The 21,639-nt window shown below is 45.1% G+C and overlaps 1 protein-coding gene and 5 non-coding genes across 6 annotated transcripts; 2 read left to right on the top strand and 4 right to left on the bottom strand.

Moving 5' to 3' along the window:
* Positions 1–678: 678 nt before the first annotated feature.
* TRNAN-GUU lies at positions 679–752 on the bottom strand. Its single transcript has one exon. It is a non-coding gene; the product is annotated as a tRNA-Asn (tRNA).
* An 8,441-nt stretch (positions 753–9,193) lies between these two features.
* On the bottom strand, positions 9,194–9,265 carry TRNAD-GUC. The gene has a single exon. It is a non-coding gene; the product is annotated as a tRNA-Asp (tRNA).
* Positions 9,266–10,155: 890 nt separating this feature from the next.
* Positions 10,156–10,227, bottom strand: TRNAG-UCC. Its single transcript has one exon. It is a non-coding gene; the product is annotated as a tRNA-Gly (tRNA).
* A 692-nt stretch (positions 10,228–10,919) lies between these two features.
* Positions 10,920–11,002, top strand: TRNAL-CAG. The gene has a single exon. It is a non-coding gene; the product is annotated as a tRNA-Leu (tRNA).
* Positions 11,003–14,986: 3,984 nt separating this feature from the next.
* HSPA6 (heat shock protein family A (Hsp70) member 6) lies at positions 14,987–17,874 on the bottom strand. The gene is given in 2 exon segments (XM_031654875.1): positions 14,987–16,557; positions 16,560–17,874. Coding segments are annotated over 2 exon segments (1,920 nt in total). The 5' UTR covers positions 17,131–17,874; the 3' UTR covers positions 14,987–15,208.
* On the top strand, positions 17,812–17,882 carry TRNAG-GCC. Its single transcript has one exon. It is a non-coding gene; the product is annotated as a tRNA-Gly (tRNA).
* The last annotated feature ends 3,757 nt before the right edge of the window (positions 17,883–21,639 follow it).

Raw genomic sequence — 21,639 nt, 5'->3', positions numbered from 1 at the left:
CATTGACGGAATTTAAGCAGACCAGGTTTGTACCGTATAGTATTTTAGAAGGATTCTCTGACAACTACCTGATGGATGGACGGGACGGGAGAGTTGAAGACAGGAAGCCAGCTAGGGCGGCAAGGCAGGATGCAGTAACCCAAAGGCAGCAATAAGGACGTAACTGGCGGTGAGGCTGGAGAGGAAGGTGCTTAATCCACAAGGTATTTAGAAGGCGGACTCTCCAAGAATTGGCAGCCAGCAGTACACGGCGTAACTAAGGACCAGGTTCCACACATAGTGCCCGTTTTCTGAGTTAGAAAATAGAAAAGCGAGGCAGGCACAGGTTTGGTGGAAAGACAAACAATTCGTTTTGGGATTATTAGTACTTACTTCCTTTGGTCAGTAAATTTTCTTAAAGATGGCAATTTCATAACGTAACTGCACTGGTTAAGCAGCTAAAAGTTAAAATTACAACCCTAGTCGGAAAAACCAAATACCTCAAAATTATTCGTACAGCACTAAGGCGGAAGAGGACAGTGTGAACTACAGGATGCTGAGGTCAGCTGGCAGGGCTCCCAGCGGTTAGCGCCGAAGCTGGTTTTGAGAGCCAAGGCCCCAGCGCACCCGGTGGTGAGCATCGAAAGCGGTTTTTCAAAGTTTCTTAAAAACATGAGGTTTACCAAAAAATAGTACTTCCGTCCCTGGGTGGGATCGAACCACCAACCTTTCGGTTAACAGCCGAACGCGCTAACCGATTGCGCCACAGAGACGGACGTTGAAATTTCTGGCTGCCAAGTCACTTCACTGAAGAAAAAAGGCTCACTCTACGTCTCCAAAAAACAGGCTGGTTTGAAACCTGTGACACAATTAGTTTTCCGTGCTTCAGGGCGCAGCTCATAGCCCTGAGCGAGGCAGGTCTTTTTTTCCGCGCTAGCACCTGCGTAGATCTGAAGCAGGACTCAGCTTCCACCAGAAGAGGCTGAGAAAAGGAGAGCAGAAGAGGATGCAGGAACGAAGGGTCTTTGGGGAATCCAAAATGGATGCTCTCTGTGGGTTCGGGGGTTCAGTTGATTTTGGTCAGAGAAGTACGACGATAAGCTTTTTTTGCTGATGTAGACAATTTATGCATGCATGTGCACACGTTTAGTGCTGACTCATAATAAGCTTATTATCGTGAGCATTAAAAATACTTTCTTATGGGTCCAATCACGTCCAGCAAAATGTGATATCTAAGTAAGTGAGTTTTGTATTACAAAATTGGTCTTCAACTCCCTCTGTTTTGAAAGGTTTCTACCGGCATATTAGACACGCAGGCAGAACACGGAGCTTAAAAAGTCTGTAACATTCCAATTAATGGTATTCAGCTTGGAAATAAAAAATATTTTTTTAAAAAAATGCCTGCAATTTAAGGACTTTCATACTGATATATACAGATCCAAATATCTGAGGACAGAGACCCCTAATTCCACCACCATTGACCTAGGGAACCTCGTCAGTGCTGGGTCTAAAAAGCCATTTTTTTTAATTCTTTTTTTATATATTTACTTTAAGTTCTAGGCTACATGTGCACAACGTGCAGGTTTGTTACATATGTATACATGTGCCATGTTGATGTGCTGCATCCATTACCTCGTCATTTACATTAGGTATTTCTCCAAATGTTATCCCTTCCCCCCTACCCCCATCCACGACAGGTCCCGGTGTGTGATGTTCCCGACCCATGCACACGTATGTTTATTGTGGCACTATTCACAATAGCAAAGACTTGGAACCAACCCAAATGTCCATCAATGATAGAGTGGATTAAGAAAATGTGGCACATATACACTATGGAATACTATACAGCCATAAAAAAGAATGAGTTCATGTCCTTTGTAGGGACATGGATGCAGCTGGAAACCATCATTCTCCGCAAACTATCGCAAGAACAGAAAACCAAACACTGTATGTTCTCACTCTTAGGTGGGAATTGAACAATGAGAACACTCGGACAAAAGCCATTTTCTTTTTTTTCTTTTTTTTGAGACAGAGTCTCGCTCTGTCTTCCAGGCTGGAGTGCAGTGGCGTGATCTCGGCGCACTGCAAGCTCCGCCTCCCGGATTTTTTACGCCATTCTCCTGCCTCAGCCTCCCGGATAGCTGGGACTACAGGTGCCCGCCACCTCGCCCAGCTAGTTTTTTGTATTTTTTTTAGTAGAGATGGGGTTTCGCATGTTAGCCAGGATGGTCTCAATCTCCTGACCTTGTGATCCGCTCATCTCGGCCTCCCAAAGTGCTGGGATCACAGGCTTGAGCCACTGCGCCCGGCCCAAAAGCCATTTTCTATATTGCCCAAGACTCAGGGCCTCTCCATAGCCTTGACACAGAAGCTCCTTTCTTTCTGCCCTGCCATCCTCTGTCATCAGTGGGCTCCAGTTTAGGTGCAGGTGGAAGTTTTAAATGATGTTCAGCCAAATGAGAAGACACGCAAACATAGATATGCATATGCAGAAATTATATATGCATATATGTTTATGTGTACACATGCTTTATATCTTATGTAAAATACATATATGTGTATTGTATGTATAATAAATAAGTAAATAAATAAATTTGCCAAATGACCTTTAAACTAGAGTCATTTATTTGTATTTATTTATTTTTAATTAATTTATTTTTTTGAGATGGAGTCTCAGTCTGTCACCCAGGCTGGAGTGCAGTGGCGCAATCTTGGCTCACTGCAACATCCACCTCACGCATTCAAGCAATTCTCCTGCCTCAACCTCCTGAGTAGCTGGGATTACAGGCATGGGCCACCGTGCCCGGCTAATTTTTGTGTTTTTAGTAGAGATGGGCTTTCACTATGTTGGCCAGGCTGGTCTCGAACTCCTGACCTCAGGTGATCCTCCCGCCTCAGCCTCCCAAAATGCTGATTACAGGCATGAGCCACCACGCCAGGCCTAGAGTCATTTCTTTTATATTTTAAATTTTTGTTTTTGCTCTTTTGCTCAGACCTGTGGAGCCAGCAATATGGGCAAGTGTTGTGGACTGTCTACCGCCAGAAAGCTCCATAGTCACCGACAGGATCAGAAGTGGCGTGGTAAACAGTACAACAAAGCCCATTTGGGCATAGTCCTGAAGACCAGCCCTTTTGGAGGTGCTTCTCATGCAAAGGGACATGGGCTGGAAAAAGTAGAGATTGGAGCCAAATAGCCCAACTCTGCCACTGAGAAGTGTGCCAGAGCCAAGCTGATCATCCAGCATAAGCTAGATGCTGTGGTCTCCACTGGCACAGCTTGTCCTCTTGTTACAGGATGGAGGCTGTGAGGCAGATGAGAGAATAGCAAGAAAACCACAGCCTTTGTACCTGATGATGGTTAATTGAATTTTATTGAAAAAAATGATGAAGTTCTGTATCCGGGGAACCAGCCCCCAATATTTCAATGTAGGTTCTTTTCTATTTTCCGTAAGTGTCAGCCAGTCTGAGAAATAAAGAGAAAGAGTACAAAGAGAAGAATTTTACAGCTGGGCCACGGGGGTGCCATCACGTATCGGCAGGTTCCATGATGCCCACCTGAGTCACAAAACCAGCAAGTTTTTATTAGGGATTATAAAAGGGGAGGGGGTGTACGAACAGGGAGTAAGTCACAAAGATCACATGCTTCAAAGGGCAATAAAAGATCACAAAGCAAGGCAAGGCAAAATTAGAACTACTGATGAGGGCCTGTGTCCCACTGTGCATGCATTGTCTTGATAAACATCTTAACAGGAAACAGGGTTTGGGAGCAGACAACTGCTCTGACTAGAATTTACTAGGCTGGAATTTCCCAATCTAAGTAAGCCTGAGGGTACTGCAGGAGACCAGGGCATATTTCAGTCCTTATCTCAACCTCATAAGACAGACACTCCCAGAGTGGCCATCTGTAGACCTATCCCCAGGAATGCATCCCTTCCCCAGGGCTATCAATTATTAATATTCATTGCTGGGAAAAGCATTCAGCGATATTTCTCCTACTCACACGTCTGTCTATAGGCTCTCTGTAAGAAGAAAAATATGGCTCTATTCTGCCCAACCCCGCAGGCAGTCAGACCTTATGATTATCTCTCCTTGTTCCCTGAAAATCGCTGTTATTCTGTTCTGTTTCAGAGTGCATTGATTTCATGTTGTTCAAACACACGTTTTACAATTTGTACAGTTAACACAATCATCACAGGGTCCTGAGGTGACATACATCTTCAGCTTATGAAGATGACAGGATTAAGAGATTAAAGACAGGCATAAGAAATTATAAGAGTATTGACTGGGGAAGTGATAAATGTCCATGAAATTTTCATAATTTATGTTCAGAGATTGCAGTAAAGACAGGCATAAGAAATTGTAAGAGTATTAGTTTTGGAAACTGATAAATGTCCATGAAATCTTCACAATTTATGTTCCTCTGCCTCGGCTCCAGCCGGTCCCTCTGTTCCGGGTCCTTGACTTCCTGCAACAGTTCTGGTTGCTGGATTTGGCAGACAAGGTCATGCTGTTGGTGATATTCCTGGAGTCCACCTTAAAGTTGTTGAAGTAGCCAATGTCTCTCTTTTGGCCCTATCAAAAGCAAGGAGGAAAGACCAAGCTCATCAGCTTTAATGGTGAAAACCCAATAGTAATACTTTTTCATTCACCAAAATAAGTTGTTTTTAAATGTCCTTTCTTTTCTGAAATTAAAATTAGGATAGATGATAGTTTTGTGGCTATTTGTTTTATGAATTTCCTAACTTGGCAAAATGAAAAGTTGACCACCCTATACTAGTAACCAACTTTATTGATGTCATTAGAGACAGGGTCTTGCTCTATCACTTAGATTGGAGTGTAGCTGCACAATCATAGCTCACTGTAGCCTGCAACTCCTGAGCTCAAGCAATCCTCCCACCTTAGCTTCCCAAGTAGTTGGGATTACAGGCTTGAGCCACCTTGCCTGGCCAGTAACCAACATTATGGGGAAATTTTGTTCATCTGTGAAGTTCAAGTTTGGAACTACCACTCTTTGCTTTACCTCCATTGTTGGATTGACAGCAGAAATAAAAAGTTATTAGTTTCCAGTTGATTGTGAATACACATACATTTCCTATGCTTCATTTTACGTGTATGTGACAGCAGTGCAAAAGCAGGAGAGTAGAAAGTAAGAATTTTAAAAGAATAAAAGAATAAGTGAGGTCAAAAGCACAAAACGAGGTGGTGAAATAAGTTCAAATATATCAGCAATTTTATTTGGAGGGTGGGTGGACAGAGTCTCTGTCACCCAGGCTGGAGTACAGTGGTGGCATCTTGGCTCACTGCAATCTCCACCTCCCAGGTTCAAGCAACTCTCCCACCTCAGCCTCCTGGAGACTACAGCTGCATGCCACCACACCCACCTAATTTTTAGTAGAGACAAGGTTTCATCATGTTGGCCAGGCTGGTCTTGAACTCCTGACTTCATGTGATCCACCCGCTTCAGCCTCTCAGAGTGCTGGGATTACAGGTGTGAGCTACCATAACCTGGCCTGTATTAGTAATCATAATAATGCAACTGAACAAAACCTTCCAGTTAAAAGATAAAATGAATTTTTAAGATCAATTTTATTCTGTTTAGAAGAATGACATTAAAACATAAAGAAACAGAAAGATTAAATGGAAAAGGGAATGCCAGGAATATTCTAACAAAAAGAAAGTTGGCATATAGCTATATAATATCAGACAAAATAAGGTTTAAGGAACAATGCATCATTAGGGATGAAGATGGTCATCATATAATAAAAGATTAAACTGATGAATATGTAACTGATAAAATGACATTAAAATATGAAAGCAAGAATTAGGCCTACAAGGGAAAAATGAACAAATCCATCACCACAGTGAGAGAATTCCATATACTTCAACCCTTATTATATCAAACAGAGAAAAAAATTATTAAGCATATGTTTTTTTCTTATTTACTTTTATTAAGCATATGAATGCAATTAATAAGCTCAATTTAATAGATATATATATAGAACTGCAATCAATAATTATTAGTTGTACATTCTTCTCAAACACACATGGGATATTACAAAAACTGACTTTATATGAGGCTAATAAGTTTCTTTTTTTTTTTTTTTTTTTGAGATGGAGTCTTGCTCTGTCACCCAGGCTGGAGTGTGATGGTACTATCTCAGCTCACTGCAACCTCCACCTCCTGGGTGCAAGTGATTCTCCTGCCTCAGCCTCCTGAGTAGCTGGGATTACAGATGCACATGCCACCACACCTGGCTAATTTTATTTATTTACTTATTTTTTATTTTTAGTAGAGATGGGTTCACCATATTGGTCAGGCTGGTCTTGAACTCCTGACCTCAAGTGATCCACCCATCTCGGACTGCCAAACTGCTGGGATTACAGGTTTGAGCCACCACACCTGGCTAAAGTCAGTAAGCTTCAACATATATCATGGAATCAGTACTATATGAAGCACATTTTCTGAACCTAAGGAATTTAACTCAGAAATCAATGACAACAAATAACTTTTAAAAGGCTTCATATATTTGGAAATTTAAAAAAAACAAAATTTGTGGAATGCAGTGAATCCTGTTATAATGGGGAAATGTATGACCAGTGGCTATTCTGATTGGTCAGTGCTATATCTGTTAACTCCTCCACAAAAAGAATGGTCTTCTGGGTTTTGCTTTTGGCTTTCCCTAGACATCCCAAAAATCCAGTCCCCATACCTTGGCTGGCCACAGGGAACTCTAGGTGGCCACTTCCAGAAAAACCACTCAGTGGATCCCAACCTGAAGGGCTAACTGAAGCCAGCCTATGGCAGGAGTTGGTTATAGGTGCGTGTCCCTATATGTTTCCCAAGACAGGGCAGCCTGAATCCTGATCCACTTAGTGATTGCCCAGTGTCAATCTGTCCCCACACAGCTGTGGCTAGTCACTACCAGTCAGTACTACCCTTTGGTTCTTCTTGCCTGTGGGCACTGCAGCCTCCATGGGACCTTAGTACTAAGAGTCAGAGAATATCAGGCAGAGCAGGTGGGCAGTAACAGGTTACACTGATGGCATAAGCTAGATGCTGTGGCCTCCACTGGCACAGCTGGTCCTCTTGTTATAGGATGGAGGCTGTGGGGCAGATGACAGCATAAGGTAGGTTTGGAGCTAAAGTGTGGCTGAAGTGCATATGTCCTTTCTTCCCATCCCTGTTGAATTTCACCTCCATTTTATGGAATAAGACTTAAAATCTCAAACATCATCCCACTACAGGCATTAACAATGGACTACCGGCCAGGCGCGGTGGCTCATACCTGTAATCCCAGCACTTTGGGAGGCCGAGGAGGGCGGATCACGAGGTCAAGAGATCGAGACCATCCTGGCTAACACGGTGAAACTCGGTCTCTAGTAAAAATACAAAAAATTAGCCAGGCGTGGTGGCAGGCGCCTGTAGTCCCAGCTACTCGGGAGGCTGAGGCAGGAGAATGGTGTGAACCCGGGAGGCGGAGCTTGCAATGAGCTGAGACCGCACCACTGCACTCCAGCCTGGGCGACAGAGGAGACTCCGCCTAAAAAAAAAAAAAAAGTGGACCATCCTGGCAATATTTATATTACAGATGAGGAAATTGAGACAAGGAGAGCCAAGATTCAAACACAGGAAGCACAACAGAGCCCATGCACTTAATCTTCACACTGTGTTGCCTCATCTAGCCTGAATGGTTAGGGTCAATCTAACTATATATGTCATTCCAATAAATGACTTTTGTATAATAAAAGATAACAGATACATAAAACCTTCATACAGTATTTTAAAGGCTAGGAAATTTGTGAATACAATTGCTGTTAGTTCAACCAGTGACAAAGAACTCAGTATCATAAACAGCATGTTAGGAAAAAGTTCCGACTTATCGAGACTACAAGTCATCTAATGACTATCAGTTTATTGGGAAATTATCAAGAGTTTGATTCCCAAATTGAATCCCTACCTCTCCCCACCGTAATTCAGTTCCAAATCAAATGCTCACTCCAGTACATCTGAGCTTTTTGCCAGCAGAGAGGGGGACCCGAAAGGGTTGCTTACTATCAGGCCACTTTGGGGGTTTTTATGGACTGGAAACGGGAAGGAATGTGCTTAGTTTGCGGGCTGTTTTGGAGAAAGCGTGATTTAGCTTGGCCTGGGACCTTGGCCGGGAACTAATTAGAAAGCTTGGCCCGGGACCTTGGCCTAGGTCCTCAGCCGGGAACTAATTAGGGGCTGAAGTGATGATTTGTAGAGGCTGCTTTGCTTGGCTCTAGACCTATTAAAGGGCTGAAGTGAAAACTTGGCCCGGGACCTCGCCCCAGGACCAATTGGGGCTGAACTTGTGATTTATAGAGGCTGGACCTGCAGTTTAAAAAAAGGAAAGGAAAGTGCATACTGGAACCCACTGGAGCCTACTGTGCCTATGCCTACAAAAAGAGAAGGAACTTTTTCCTGGGAGCCCGCTGACTATACAAAGGACAAAGGCATTTCTATTTCAGGCCTTGTTCCCTTATTTCAGTGAGCTGGAGGTTTGTGCAAGTTTTTATCTCGAAAAGTCGGAGGGTCTCCTATTTGTGCCCCCGCCCGCATGTTTTCAGGCGCAACCTCCGTTCCTAGTTCCCTTATCGGTGCCACGAAGCTTGACTTTTTCCCAGACTGCTTTTTGGTTACGTGGGAATGAGGCACTGAACCATGAGGCCGGGGGCTCTGCAGAGACGCTTCCCTTGCTATTTACCAAGCTAACTAACTCCTTTCAGTTCCCCCTTAGGAATGGAGACCCTAACTGCTGTTAGGGAGATTGGGTGTTGATTTTTTTGGCTATTTTTTGCTGGAAAGGGGTGTTGTGTGGGGAACAGCAGCTAAGGTTTTTGCCGGGGCAAGCTGAAGGGCTTTTGGAAGAAAGGTGTACTTATGCGCGGTTTTATTGCATTGCCCTTTGGAGCTTGATAGCCTTTAGACAAGAGGAAAACAATTTGGGTTACAGCATTGAGTATACAAGGCCTAAACATTAACACCAGCATATATGAAAAATAGGTTTTAGGGGCTAAGTGGGTTTAAAATGAAGACTGGAATTTATTAAAAAGGGAGTGTAGCTAACTGGGACTGGAGTTTGTGTTTCTTTTTAATTTGTTAATTATTTTAATTTGGTTTTTAAGCACTTGTAAATTATTTTTTACTTGACTGGAAGAGGCGAAGAGGATAAAAAAAAAAACCCACCGTCTCCCCGTCGGGGAATCGAACCCCGGTCTCCCGCGTGACAGGCGGGGATACTCACCACTATACTAACGAGGACGACTTCAGATTTAGCCCGAAAAATTGTCTTTTAGAAAAAGATATTCCTAAGCTACCAGCATGCTTTCAGGAAAAGTTGCTGACTGTTGGCAAAGTTATGCTTCTACTCTCCAGACCGGCACACTACAGTAGAAACATAATTCCAGTCCTACATGTCATTTTTAATAGTCACATTAAAAAGTAAAAAGAGGTGATAATTTTAATAATAAATCTTATTCTTTAACCCAACATATGCAAAAAAATAGTAATCAATATAAAAATATTAATTGGCTATTTTTTTTCTTACCCAGTCTTCAAAAATCGCTATGTATTTTGCACTTAAAGACAGCACGTTTCAACTCGGAAGGGAAATTTTCATTGGAAAAACAATCCGTATTTAGATTTCATAAAATTTACAATTGAAAAAGTAGATTCAATAGCCAAGTTGTTTCAAATGCACTGAAACCTTCTCCAATGCTTATTAAGTATCCATTTAAAAATTTCCACTCATTTATTAATTTTATTTCAACTGATTTTTTAATTGAAACTAAATTTGAAAATGCAGTTTCTTAGAGAAACTAGCCAAGTTCAAGTGCTCAGTAGTGCGTGGCTACCGAATGAACCTCGCAAGACACAAGAGCCCCTTTCTGAAGCCAAGACTTCATCCCAGGATTCAAATGATCCCAAAGATTCCTCAAGAGTTGGAAGTTTACAAAGAAAGGAAGGGAGGAAAGAACCATCAGAATTTAATCCCTTCAAAAAAGGCCTGGCTTTAGAAAGAGGCCAGGGGAAAGACAGGAAGCGAGTATGGAAAGTGAGGTATAGCTGCAGTTTCGTTGAGGCGTAAAACGGATACACAGCGCGCCGTAGCTCCCGCTCAGAAAAGTTTTTCGTAGAAGGAAACAAAAACATGCGTTGGCCGGGAATCGAACCCGGGTCAACTGCTTGGAAGGCAGCTATGCTCACCACTATACCACCAACGCTGCTTAGCATGAAGCTTTAGAAATCTATATATAAGATAAGCAAAGAGTATGACTTTCCCGACCGTTCTAGCAGTATCTTGTGTTTATGATCCTGAGGTTAAATACGCTAAGCCCTCACTTGGTAAGAACCGATTCTTAAGACTCGGCCCCGCCTACAAACGGCGGGGGGCTATGGATGCAGAAGCCACTGGCTCTGGAAGCCTGAGGGCGGGGCCGGCTGACATCCCAAAGAGAAAGCCGGAGTTGAGCACCACCGGGTGATTTTCCTCTGCCGTCTTCTCTTACACCTGCTCTCCTCACGTCCCGTAGCTCCCAGCTCCGCAGCTGCTCGAGACTCCGCACTGGATCCGCCGGCTGTCGGATTCAGCAACAGCGATTGGTGCCGAGGATCCGAGGGAGACGGGCCGGCTCAGGGTCTACCTTGACATGGCTCGACCCCTCTAGAGAAGTAGAGGGGCGCTCGAATAGTCCCCAGGGAAAAATGGAAGCTTAAGGTTTAGTTTGGGTAGTGACAAGTAGGAAAGAGGAAAGAGCTGTCGGAGCCTGTTTTATTTTTTCCGCTTTGCGACAGGGTCTAGAGAGAGTTAGAATCTTATCTGAAACACTAAATAGACAGAATAATGTGACCTTATAGCGTGCACCATCAGTATATGATAAAATTAGGAGAAATTAGGAAACACCGTCTAGCGGGTGTCAGGATGGCCGAGCGGTCTAAGGCGCTGCGTTCAGGTCGCAGTCTCTCCTGGAGGCGTGGGTTCGAATCCCACTTCTGACAACATATATTTTCGTCCTTTTCCTCTTGATATAAACCAACTAGAAATTATGCTTGAATTCGTAGAGAAAGACTTTTCAATCGATCAACATTGCGTTTTATCCTGGGTATCTACATTTACGAAAATTATTTGTGCTGCTCTGCACATATAGAACTAAATCTATTTTTTCTGTATTGTAGGCTAGAGTCTGGTCTATGAAAGCAGGGAGCAGTTGAGACTAAGATTAACTTTGCACTCCAACTTCCCAGTGTCAAGTTATCCGTTCCTTTATTCGACAACAATGTGTTGAGCCCTTTCTGTGCGTCAAGCACACTAAGGCAGGCAGATACCATCTCCTTTGACTAAACAACAGAACGTTGTTTAGGATCATTTAATTTGCCGTACAGTCTTAGTCTGAGTTTTTTCTTTTTTAACGCTAACGCAGTAGTGTCAAACTTTGATAAGGATCAGATTCTCCACCGCGTTGCCCCGCCTCCCCCTTTTTTTTTTTTTTTTTTTTTTAGACAGGGTCTCACTCTGTACCCCAGGCTGGAGAACGGTGGCGCGATCTCGGCTCACTGCAGCCTCCGTCTTCTGGGTTCATGCGGTTCTCGCGCCTCAGCCTCCCAAGTACCAGGGGTTCGCACCTGTAGTCCCAGCTACTCCCGGAGCCTGAGGCGAATCTCTTGAGCCCAGGAGGCAGAGGTTACAGCGAGCCGAGATCGTGCCACTGCACTCCAGCCTGGGGTACAGAGTAAGACCCTGTGTCAAAAAAAAAAAAAAAAGTAAAATCTGAATAAAGTCTACAGTTAGTCATTAATGTTATACCAATGCCAATTTCTTAGGTTTGATAAATATAACATGGTTATGTAAGATTTTAACATTAGGGGAAGTAGGAAGGATATAGAGTAACTTTATGTAGTATCTTTGCAACTCGTCTGTTCATCTAAAATTATTGCAAAATCAAAAATTCTTTTAAAAAACCAAAAACTTGAAAGTGGTTGCCTATGAGGAGTAGGACCTGGGAATGGGGCAAGAAACTGCTTGTACCAAGAATTGATTTTTTAGTAATGGGCATGTGTTCTGATTTAATTTGTTCCAACCCCCCCCCCCCCCCCCCCCGCCTTTGGAACTGGATGACATCGTCATGATTACAATAATCAAACTAAGACTACATACAACATAAGGATTTTTAGATACCTAGTGTACAGGAAACAGTCCCCAAAGAAACTAAACCAAAATGATCAACAGAGATTTAAAAGTAAATGAAGTTTAACTCTCTACATAGAAGAATAGATTGCACTCAACTGGGAGGATCTGAGATGTCACAACTAAACACGATAAAAATCTTTCTTCTTATATTCTGTGTGTGTTGGGTTTTTTAAAAGGAGAAAGAGGCATGCTATCAAAATACTGAGAAACTATATAAAAGTGAGTACCATCAATCCTCTTCAGAAGTTCAAACAGGTTGAGGGGGTCAATGTTGAGTTGAGATGAGGTTCAGGAAAGGGAGAATGTAATGCAAGGTGTACGTGTTACTCCAGCTCTCTCTCTTTTTTTTTTTTTTTTTTTCAGGTTCCTTCCATATGAAGCCAGGTTGCATAAGACTTGGGCCAGGGCCAGGAAAAGAGGGCAGTTAAAAATGTGAAATGACAGCCAGAGACAAGTGCATTGTTAGTGTAACCTTCTCCCCATCTTTAAATAATCAACCTAAGAAATATAATGTATAAGGTAGCATTGTTCTAGCCCATAATTTCTCTCCCATAATTTCTGAGATAAAAATAAATCTCCCATTGTGCATAGGGCAAATATACTATGGATTGGATTGTTTGGGAACTAACACAAGTTTATCCTTTTGATTATTTTGTTTACACCAACAAAGCAAAGGCAAATATCCTTGCTTTTATATTGTCATTGACTCAACTGGCAGTAAAGTTGTGCCTGAGGATATTTTGCAAGTTCAGTCACTTGCTATAAAAAACACACAACTAGCTGGGCGTGGTGGCTCACACCTGTAATCCCAGCACTTTGGGAGGCTGAGGCAGGCGGATCACCTGAGGTCAGGAGTTTGAGACCAGCCTGACCAACATTGTCCCATCTCTAATAAAAATACAAAAATTAGCTGGGTGTGATGGCGGGCGCCTGTAATCCCAGCTACTCAGGAGGCTGAGGCAGAAGAATCGGTTGAACCCAGGAGGCAGAGGTTGCAGTGAGTCGAGATTGTGGCACTGCACTCTAGCTTAGGCAACAGAGCAAGACTCCGTCTCTGCAAATATACAATAAAATGCACACTTTTTCTCACGTGGCTCAGCATCCAACTGTATTTCAAAGGCATAATATATCCAATTGCAAAACATCTAGGGGAAGGTCTGATAATAAGTGGAGTTATGGCCTATTTGTAAGGTGGCATGCTCAGGCTCTAGAATTAGACAGGACAGAGTTCTTCATTCCAGCCTTCCCTTCCCCTGTCCCCACTTAATAGCTTTGTGTCTTTGAATAAATTGTTTAACCTCTTTGAACCTCATAATCCTCATATTCAAAAAGAAGACAGTATTCCATAATGCTGCTGTGAAGATTAAGTTAGATTGTGTATGTCAAGTACCTGGTACATAGTTAACATCCAACTAACAATTAATAGTAATTGCTAATGTTTGTTGATAGTATATTATATGCCTGACATTCTTCTTTGCCTCTTACATGTATTAATTAATTGAACCCTCACAACAATCTGGAGGTTGGTACTGTTATCATCATCACCCCAACTGCAGGGAAGGGGAAACTCAAACTTGGAGAGTTTAATTTGCACAGTATATAAAGTGGCAGGGCTGAAAATCTGTAGTCTTGTTCCAACATCCTCATTATGCCATGGGCAGAAACCAGATGGGATCATAATATTTCTCTGACATGAAGTCAATAGTAACTTTAATCATACCACCAGACCTACTTCCTCTGACATATACCATCCTCCAGAGTCCAGGACTCAAGGTCTTTTCTCTAAAAGAACAATGGATAAAGTGACATGATTAGAAACAGCTAATAAGCATGTAAACTATTTGTTAGTGTTACTAAAACACCTAGACTGACAAACTAAACCAGGCTCCTATGACAAAAATACAGAATTTGTATCATAGGATCACATATGGAAACCTTGCCAGTACTTAAGTTTCTCCTCATTCTCTGCTTTTCCAATTCCACATCTCTCCCTCTCTTCCTGCATTGTAAGTCTCAATCCTCTCCTCTTTATCAGCCCTAACTCTTCAGTACTGTTCCAATGTGTTGACCTCAAACTCTTTTCCAAATCATGCCCTCCACTATAGAAATCATGCACATGGTCTCAGGAATATTCTTCACATTCCTCCTTCAGCACCCACCCCAACATTTTCTGCTTCTGAAAGCCTTTGTGTACTTTTGTACTTTGATTGGTTGGAATGAAAAGTGCTGTTATGCCCAGACCGTTTATTCCCTGAAGAAGACCACCAGAGTCCAGAGTCAAAGCTAAGCAGCAAGGATCTTTATTACAGGTTCGAACCTGGAACTCTCCCTCGCTCGCGAAACGAGACGGGCAGGAGAGCTCCCCCACTTAGCTCTGAGCAATGTTATATAGTCTAAGAAAAGTGGGCATAGAGTTATTATACAAATCAGATATATGATTGGCTAGTGTTTGAACAAGGCGATTTGGCTAACTATGATTGGTTCCCGCCATTTCTGATATTTCGGTTCAACCTTTGAGGCGGGAGAGCAGGTTTATGGCAGCAAGAGTTTATCTTACTTAAACACGTCTTGTGACCTTTACAAAATCTCTGGTACGTGCAGAAAAACAGGTACTCATAGAACTTACGAAATCTCTGGTATGTGCATAACAAAATCTCTGGTACGTGCAGAAAGAGAGGTACTCACAGAACTTACGAAATCTCTGGTATGTGCAAAGATTAGAGAGCAGAACAAAAGGTGCAGTGGGGGGGGCGGGTACACATCTATCTTTGTGTCCTTTCAGTGCCACACGAGCATTAATAAATTAATGACTTTTTATTTGAAGCAGAAGAGGACGAACTTCCCTCCCCACAGAAAGTCAAAAGACTTCAGTTATGAAACATTCTGGGAAGAAAGTTCTAGCTTTGGGGAGAAGACCCCCCAGCCCTTCATCTCTGAAGGGTAGGATCATAGAAGACAGTCTAGAAGGCCCATACCACAGCCCTGACATTCACAGCTGACTTACCACGAAGGACCATTCAATCAACCTCCTCAATGATGGGGCCAGTGCTGGGGTCCCCCTGACGGGCTTGAGCGCCACAACTGCTGCCCCCAGGGACACCAGGCCCTCCATAGAGCCTTGAGAAGATGGGGTGACAAATTTGCTCCAGCTCCCTCTTCTGATGCTCATACTCCTCCTTCTCTGCCAGCTGGTTGTGCTCCAGCCAGGCAAGGACTTTCTGACACTTGTCTTGCACATTGCGCCTGTCCTCTTCGGGAATCTTGTCCCTAAGGCTTTCCTCTTCCAAAAAACCTTTCACAAGGAAGACATGGGCCTCCAGCGAGTTTTTGGCAGACACTCTGTCCCTCTGGGCCTCATCCTCAGCCTTGTACTGCTCGGCTTCATGAACCATCCTCTCCACCTCCTCCTTGCTCAGCCGGCCCTTGTCATTGGTGATGGTGATCTTGTCATCCTTACCTGTGCTCCTGTCAGTAGCTGTCACGCTCAGGATGCCATTAGCATCAATGTCAAAGGTCACCTCTATCTGAGGGACTCCACGTGGGGCAGGAGGGATGCCACTGAGTTCAAAACGCCCCAGCAGGTTGTTGTCCTTGGTCATGGCCCTCTCACCCTCATACACCTGGATGAAGACCCCAGGCTGGTTGTCTGAGTAGGTGGTGAAAGTCTGGGTCTGCATGGTGGGGATAGTGGCGTTCCTCTGGATCAGCGTGGTCATCACCCCACCTGCTGTCTCCAGTCCCAGAGACAGGGGAGCCACATCCAGCAGCAGGAGATCCTGTACTTTCTCACACTTGTCCCCCATCAACACGGCCGCCTGCACAGCAGCCCCATAAGCCACAGCCTCATCAGGGTTGATGCTCTTGTCGAGCTCTTTGCCGCTGAAGAAGTCCTGCAGCAACTTCTGCACCTTGGGGATGTGAGTGGAGCCCCCCACCAGGACGACGTCATGAATCTGGGCCTTGTCCAGGTTGGCATCCCGCAGGCCCTTCTCCACTGGTTCCAGGGTACTGCGGAAGAGGTCTGAGCACAGTTCCTCAAAGCGCACACGAGTGATGGACGTGTAGAAGTCCACGCCCTCGAACAGGGAGTCTATCTCCAGGGTGGCCTGGGTGCTGGAGGACAGGGTGCGCTTGGCTGGCTCACAGGCTGTGCGCAGCCTGCGCAGGGCCCGCTTGTTCCCACTTAGGTCCTTCCTATGCTTCCGCCGGAATTCTTCCATGAAATAGTTCACCAGCCGGTTGTCGAAGTCTTCTCCACCCAGGTGGGTATCTCCAGAAGTGGCTTTCACCTCAAAGGCACCCGCGTCAATGGAGAGAACGGACACGTCGAAGGTGCCCCCACCCAGGTCAAAAATGAGCACATTGCGCCCCGCCGGTCCAGCCCATAGGCGATGGCGGCCGCCCTGGGCTCATTGATGATCCGCAGCACGTTGAGCCCCGCGATGGCCCCTGCGTCCTTGGTGGCCTGGCGCTGCGTGTCATTGAAGTAGGCGGGCACGGTGATCACCGCGTGCTTCACGGGCTGGCCCAGATAGGCCTCGGCTGTCTCCTTCATCTTGCTCAGCACCATGGACGAGATCTCCTCGGGGTAGAACGTCTTCTCCTCCCCGCGGTAGGACACGCGCACCTTGGGCTTGCCGCCCTGGCTCACCACCTGGAAGGGCCAGTGCTTCATGTCCGACTGCACCGTGGTGTCCGCGAACTTGCGACCCATCAGCCGCTTGGCGTCGAACACGGTGTTGTCCGGGTTCAGGGCCACCTGGCTCTTGGCCGCGTCCCCGACCAGCCGCTGGGTGTCGGTGAAGGCCACGTAGCTGGGCGTGGTGCGGTTGCCCTGGTCGTTGGCCAGAATCTCCACGCGACCCTGCTGAAACACGCCCACGCACGAGTAGGTGGTGCCCAGGTCTATGCCCATCGCGAGCTCCCGTGGGGCCTGCATGGCTGAAGCTTCTCGTCTGATGCGCGAGGCCACGGACGCTGCTGCCGCTCCGCCGTCAACGGGCGCTCAGCAGTGAGGCTCTCCCTGCGGTTTCTCTCCAGCCAGCCCGGCTCGGCTCAGCTCAGCTCCGCTTCCACGGGATTTTTATCCTTTTGCGCCTCCCGGGCTGACTCAGCCGGGCAGCTCGGCGGCCCGCGCGGCGCTGACCGGGGGAGAAGGCTTTGGCGGATCCGGTCATGAGATGGGGGGGGCGGCCAGGCCAGGCCAGGCCAGCCCGCCTCTGACTCAGGGCTGCTGAAGAAACGCGGGGAAGGTTCTAGCTCCTCCCGGCTGGCTCTGAGGTTGCGCCGTTGTGGCAGAGGCTGCAAAGGCAGCAACTTTAGGGGCAAGGCCTCCGCGGGGCTGTGGGAGGTCGGATCCGCGAGGCGCACAGGGGCCTGCCCGCTGCCTTGGAGGGCCGCTGCGAGTCCAGCAGCTCAGGAAGCCCAAAAATATGTTACCATGCGAATACAGATATATAAGATATATATGTGTATATCTTAAAACAGTTTTATCTTGAACAAAATATTTTCCAAACCGCGATTTAAGACGGTGCCTGATTCCTTCGTGAATGGCCAGAGGGCGTTAAGGGATGACACTAAGCTTTAAGAAGTGATCCTGCAGCCGCTTAGCACGGTACTGGCATTGGTGGTTCAGTGGTAGAATTCTCGCCTGCCACGCGGGAGGCCCGGGTTCGATTCCCGGCCAATGCACGCTTTGTTTTCTCTATTCATTCAGTTATTTTTCTCATCTAAGATTAATGACTCTTGAATAAATTAAACCATGTCGCCGAAGGCTTTAGGCTCCTCCAATTTTGTTCTCTCTCCTTTACCACTTTCCTCAAAGGAGAGGTGACATCGCGCTGTGGCCCTAGGACTCGGGAGAGACCTCGCCGCTCAGCCCAAGAGAGAATGCAACACCCGGGAAAGGAGGACGCAGTGTATGGTCGGGATGTCCCTCATGTTCTCCCCAGCGTTTGTAACACCGAGGAGCCTCCTCTCCAGAGGCCCAGTGGAGAGGCCCAGTGTGCGTTTTTCTCTGTGGCCTAAGTGGGTTCTGAGTCAGAGACCAGGACTCAGGTGGAGAGTAAACTACTACAGGCTCCAGTCCGACCTATGCCCTAAATGCTGGAGGATGAGATGGGTTCACTGGGCAGTAAAGTCACACTGGTTTCTATCAGGCTGTGACTTTGTGATTTGAGGCCATTTCCCACTTTTTTAAATCCAGAACATTCCATTCAGATCTTCTGGTGTTCGGATTTCTACTGAAAGCCAAACAAGGAGACATTTCTGAGACTTCTGAAGGTTGACAAAATCCTCACACAATTTTCCGTGACCTCCCCATCCGGGAATCGAACCCCTCTCTCATGCATGACAGGCAGACATACCACTATAGTAACAAGGGTGGCAACTGTAATGGCTGGCAGCTGGAGAGTATGTGTTATATTCTGGTGTTATAATTTAGCAGTGTATTAGAGAAACTCAAAAGTTGGCTTTTATTTAATGTTACTTGCCTGATTCAAAGGAAACTTCCATTTGTAAAAAGAGAAACTAAAAGCCCTTCCTCCATAGGTGGCTATTTTCTCCTTTGACAGGTTAGAACCCACTAGGAAGTTTGAGAGACCTTTTAAGAGGGAGGCAGGAGTCCAGAAGTAGAGGTCAGTACTGTTCCTGGGCTGAGTTTTTTGGTCAGTCCTCTCTCCGAGAGCACCAGTGACAGCTGGTAGAATTTGCTGCTTGAGAGATCAGCTGTACTGGTAAGGTGATCAGTCCAGGAAAAAAAAAAGGAATGTTTAAAGAAATGGGCAATATATGACTTCCACAGTGGAAAATCAAACTGTCGTCGAAAAGAAGTAACCTATTTCATAACTCCAGGAGGGAAATAAGCTGTCGGCTTTAAATTCACTCACTCTCAGTGTCTAAGCTGGTCACAGCTGGATGCCAGAGTCAAGATATTTGCTGACGGCCTGCAAGAGACGTGTCTTCACCTCAGCAGGGAAAAGCTGGCCCAGCCAGGGGGTCTGTGTGCTGGCTTGTTAAGGGATTCTCTTGTGTGGACTCTTCCAACCTTCTCTTCCAGCCCCTAGCCACCTCAAAACCCCACTTACCCACTCACCTCCAAGAGTTACACGTATGGCCCTAACGCAGCCTATGAATGTTACCACAGCATCACACAGGCATGCTTCCAATGTCACTCACTTCTTTTTAATTGATCTCTTCAGAGTGGTTCAAACATAGCACAGGGGAGCTTATGCATGCAGTACAGTTTTGGTTTTGTTTGCTTGTTTTTTGTAAAAGAGTCACTGCAGGGTTGTTGGGGTTTTTTTGTTTTAGTTTTTTTTTTTTTCTGGTTCCTGCTCTGTTCCCCAGGCTGGAGTACAGTGATGCAATCCCAGCTCACTGCAGCCTGGAACTCCTAGCCTCAATCAATCCCGCCTCCACCTTCCACGGCTCTGGGATTACAGGCATGAGCCACCACAGTTGGCCTAGTACAAATTTTATACATACACTTAAATATATCCATTTATGTTTAGTAGCTTAGTTTGAGTAGCTTTAAAAATAGAACTGACCTTAAAGTAATGACTTAAATAGACATTGTAAAGTGGTGCAATGCTCACGACTCAATATTGAGTACAAAAAAAAAGCAAGTTGTATGTATTAGCCCATTCTCACACTGCTAATAAAGACATGCCTGAGACTGGGCAATTTACAAAAGAAAGGTTTAACGGACTTATAGTTCCACGTGGCTGGGGAGGCCTCACAATCATGGCAAAAGATGAAAGTCACGTCTCACATGGTGGCAGACAAGAGAGAGCTTGTGTGGGGAAACTCCCCTTTTTAAAACCATCAGATCTCATGAGACTTACTATCACAAGAAAAGCATGGGAAAGATCTGCCCCATGATTCAGTTACCTTCCACTGGGTCCCTCCCATGTGTTGTGGGAATTCAAGATGATATTTGGGTAGGGACACAGCCAAACCACTTCACTATAGAACAAAATTTATAGTATAATCCAAACTGTATATATATAAAGGTCAGTGACATCCACTACCTGTTTGCCCTTGAACAAGTCATTTCACCTGTCTGGGCCACAGCTTCCTCCATTTTAAAAGTCCCTGATTTCAGTTTAAAAGTCCCTGATTTCAAATGTCAAAGAATTTACTCATTGCACACATATTTATTAAGTGCTTTACCATGCACCAGATACTGACCTGGGCTCTGAGTATGTGACAGTGAACAAAACAGACAAAGGCTTCTCCTGGAGCTCACATTCTAATGAGAGGAGTGGGGAAGTCAGACACAAAACAAACAGTAAACATATATTAATAGCACATCAGTAGTAATAAGTACAATGGAGAAAAATGAAGAAGGAAAGGGACATTAAGAGTATGGGAGGGCAGATGGGTTATACTGAATGATCAAGGAGACCTCACTGATAAGGTGACATGTGAGTAAAGACCTAAAGGACATAATGAGGCATAATGTGGGTCTATAAGAACATGCCAGGAACAGGAAATAACATAGGCTCTGGGCAGAAGTATAACTGGCATGTTCAAGGAAGAGCAAGAGTGACCAAAGATAAGCAAGGAAAAGCAGTAGGAGATGAGGTCAGAGAGAATGAAGAGCAGGATCCTGTAGCATCTTGTAGAGCATTGCAAAGGCTCTAGCCTTTACTCCAAGCGCAAGGGGAAGATAGTATATGATTTTGAGAAAAGAAGTGACAAATATGACACACATTTTTAAAAGATCACAACAGCTGTTGTGGTGAGAATAGATTATACGATGGCAAGGGTGAGTGCAGGGAGGCCCATCAGGAGGCTATTGTAGTAATCCAAGTGAGAAATAATGGTGGCTTGGATCAGGTGGTAGGAGTAGAATACTGAGAAGCAGTCAAATCGCTGGGTGCATTTTAATGTAAAAGCAAGATTTAATAAGGTTTTGTATATTTGAGGAGCCTCTGTCTAGGGTGATATGGTTTGGCTGTGTCTCCACCCAAAATCTCGTCTTGTCATCCCCATAATCCCCATGTGTCGAAGGTGGGACCAGATGGAGGTAACGGGATCATGGGGGCAGTTTCCCCCATGCTGTTCTCATAATAGTGAGTGAGTCGCACGAGAGCTTATGGTTTTATAAGCGTCTGGCACCTTCCCTGCTTGCACTCACTCCGTCCTGCTACCATGTAAAGAAGGTGCCTGCTTCTCCTTTGCCTTCTGCCGTGATTGTAAGTTTCCTGAGGCCTCCCCAGGGATGAGGAACTGTGAGTCAATTAACCCTCTTCTCTTTATAAATTACCCAGTCTCAGGTTATTTCTTCACAGCAGCCTGAGAACGGACTAATTCATAGAGTCTGGAAGCTAAAGGGTAGGTGGAAGCTCCATAGTCTCCTTAGAAATCGATATAAACTATCCAACACAAGCAGCTGCTACTTTTCAAATGCAAAAAAAATTCTGCACAGTGATGCTGTGCCCCA

This window comes from Papio anubis, chromosome 1, assembly GCF_008728515.1.
Source record: "Papio anubis isolate 15944 chromosome 1, Panubis1.0, whole genome shotgun sequence".
Classification (NCBI taxonomy): Eukaryota; Metazoa; Chordata; class Mammalia; order Primates; family Cercopithecidae; genus Papio; species Papio anubis.
Note: the sequence above shows the minus strand (reverse complement) of the source record. Positions and strands in the feature narration are given on the sequence as shown.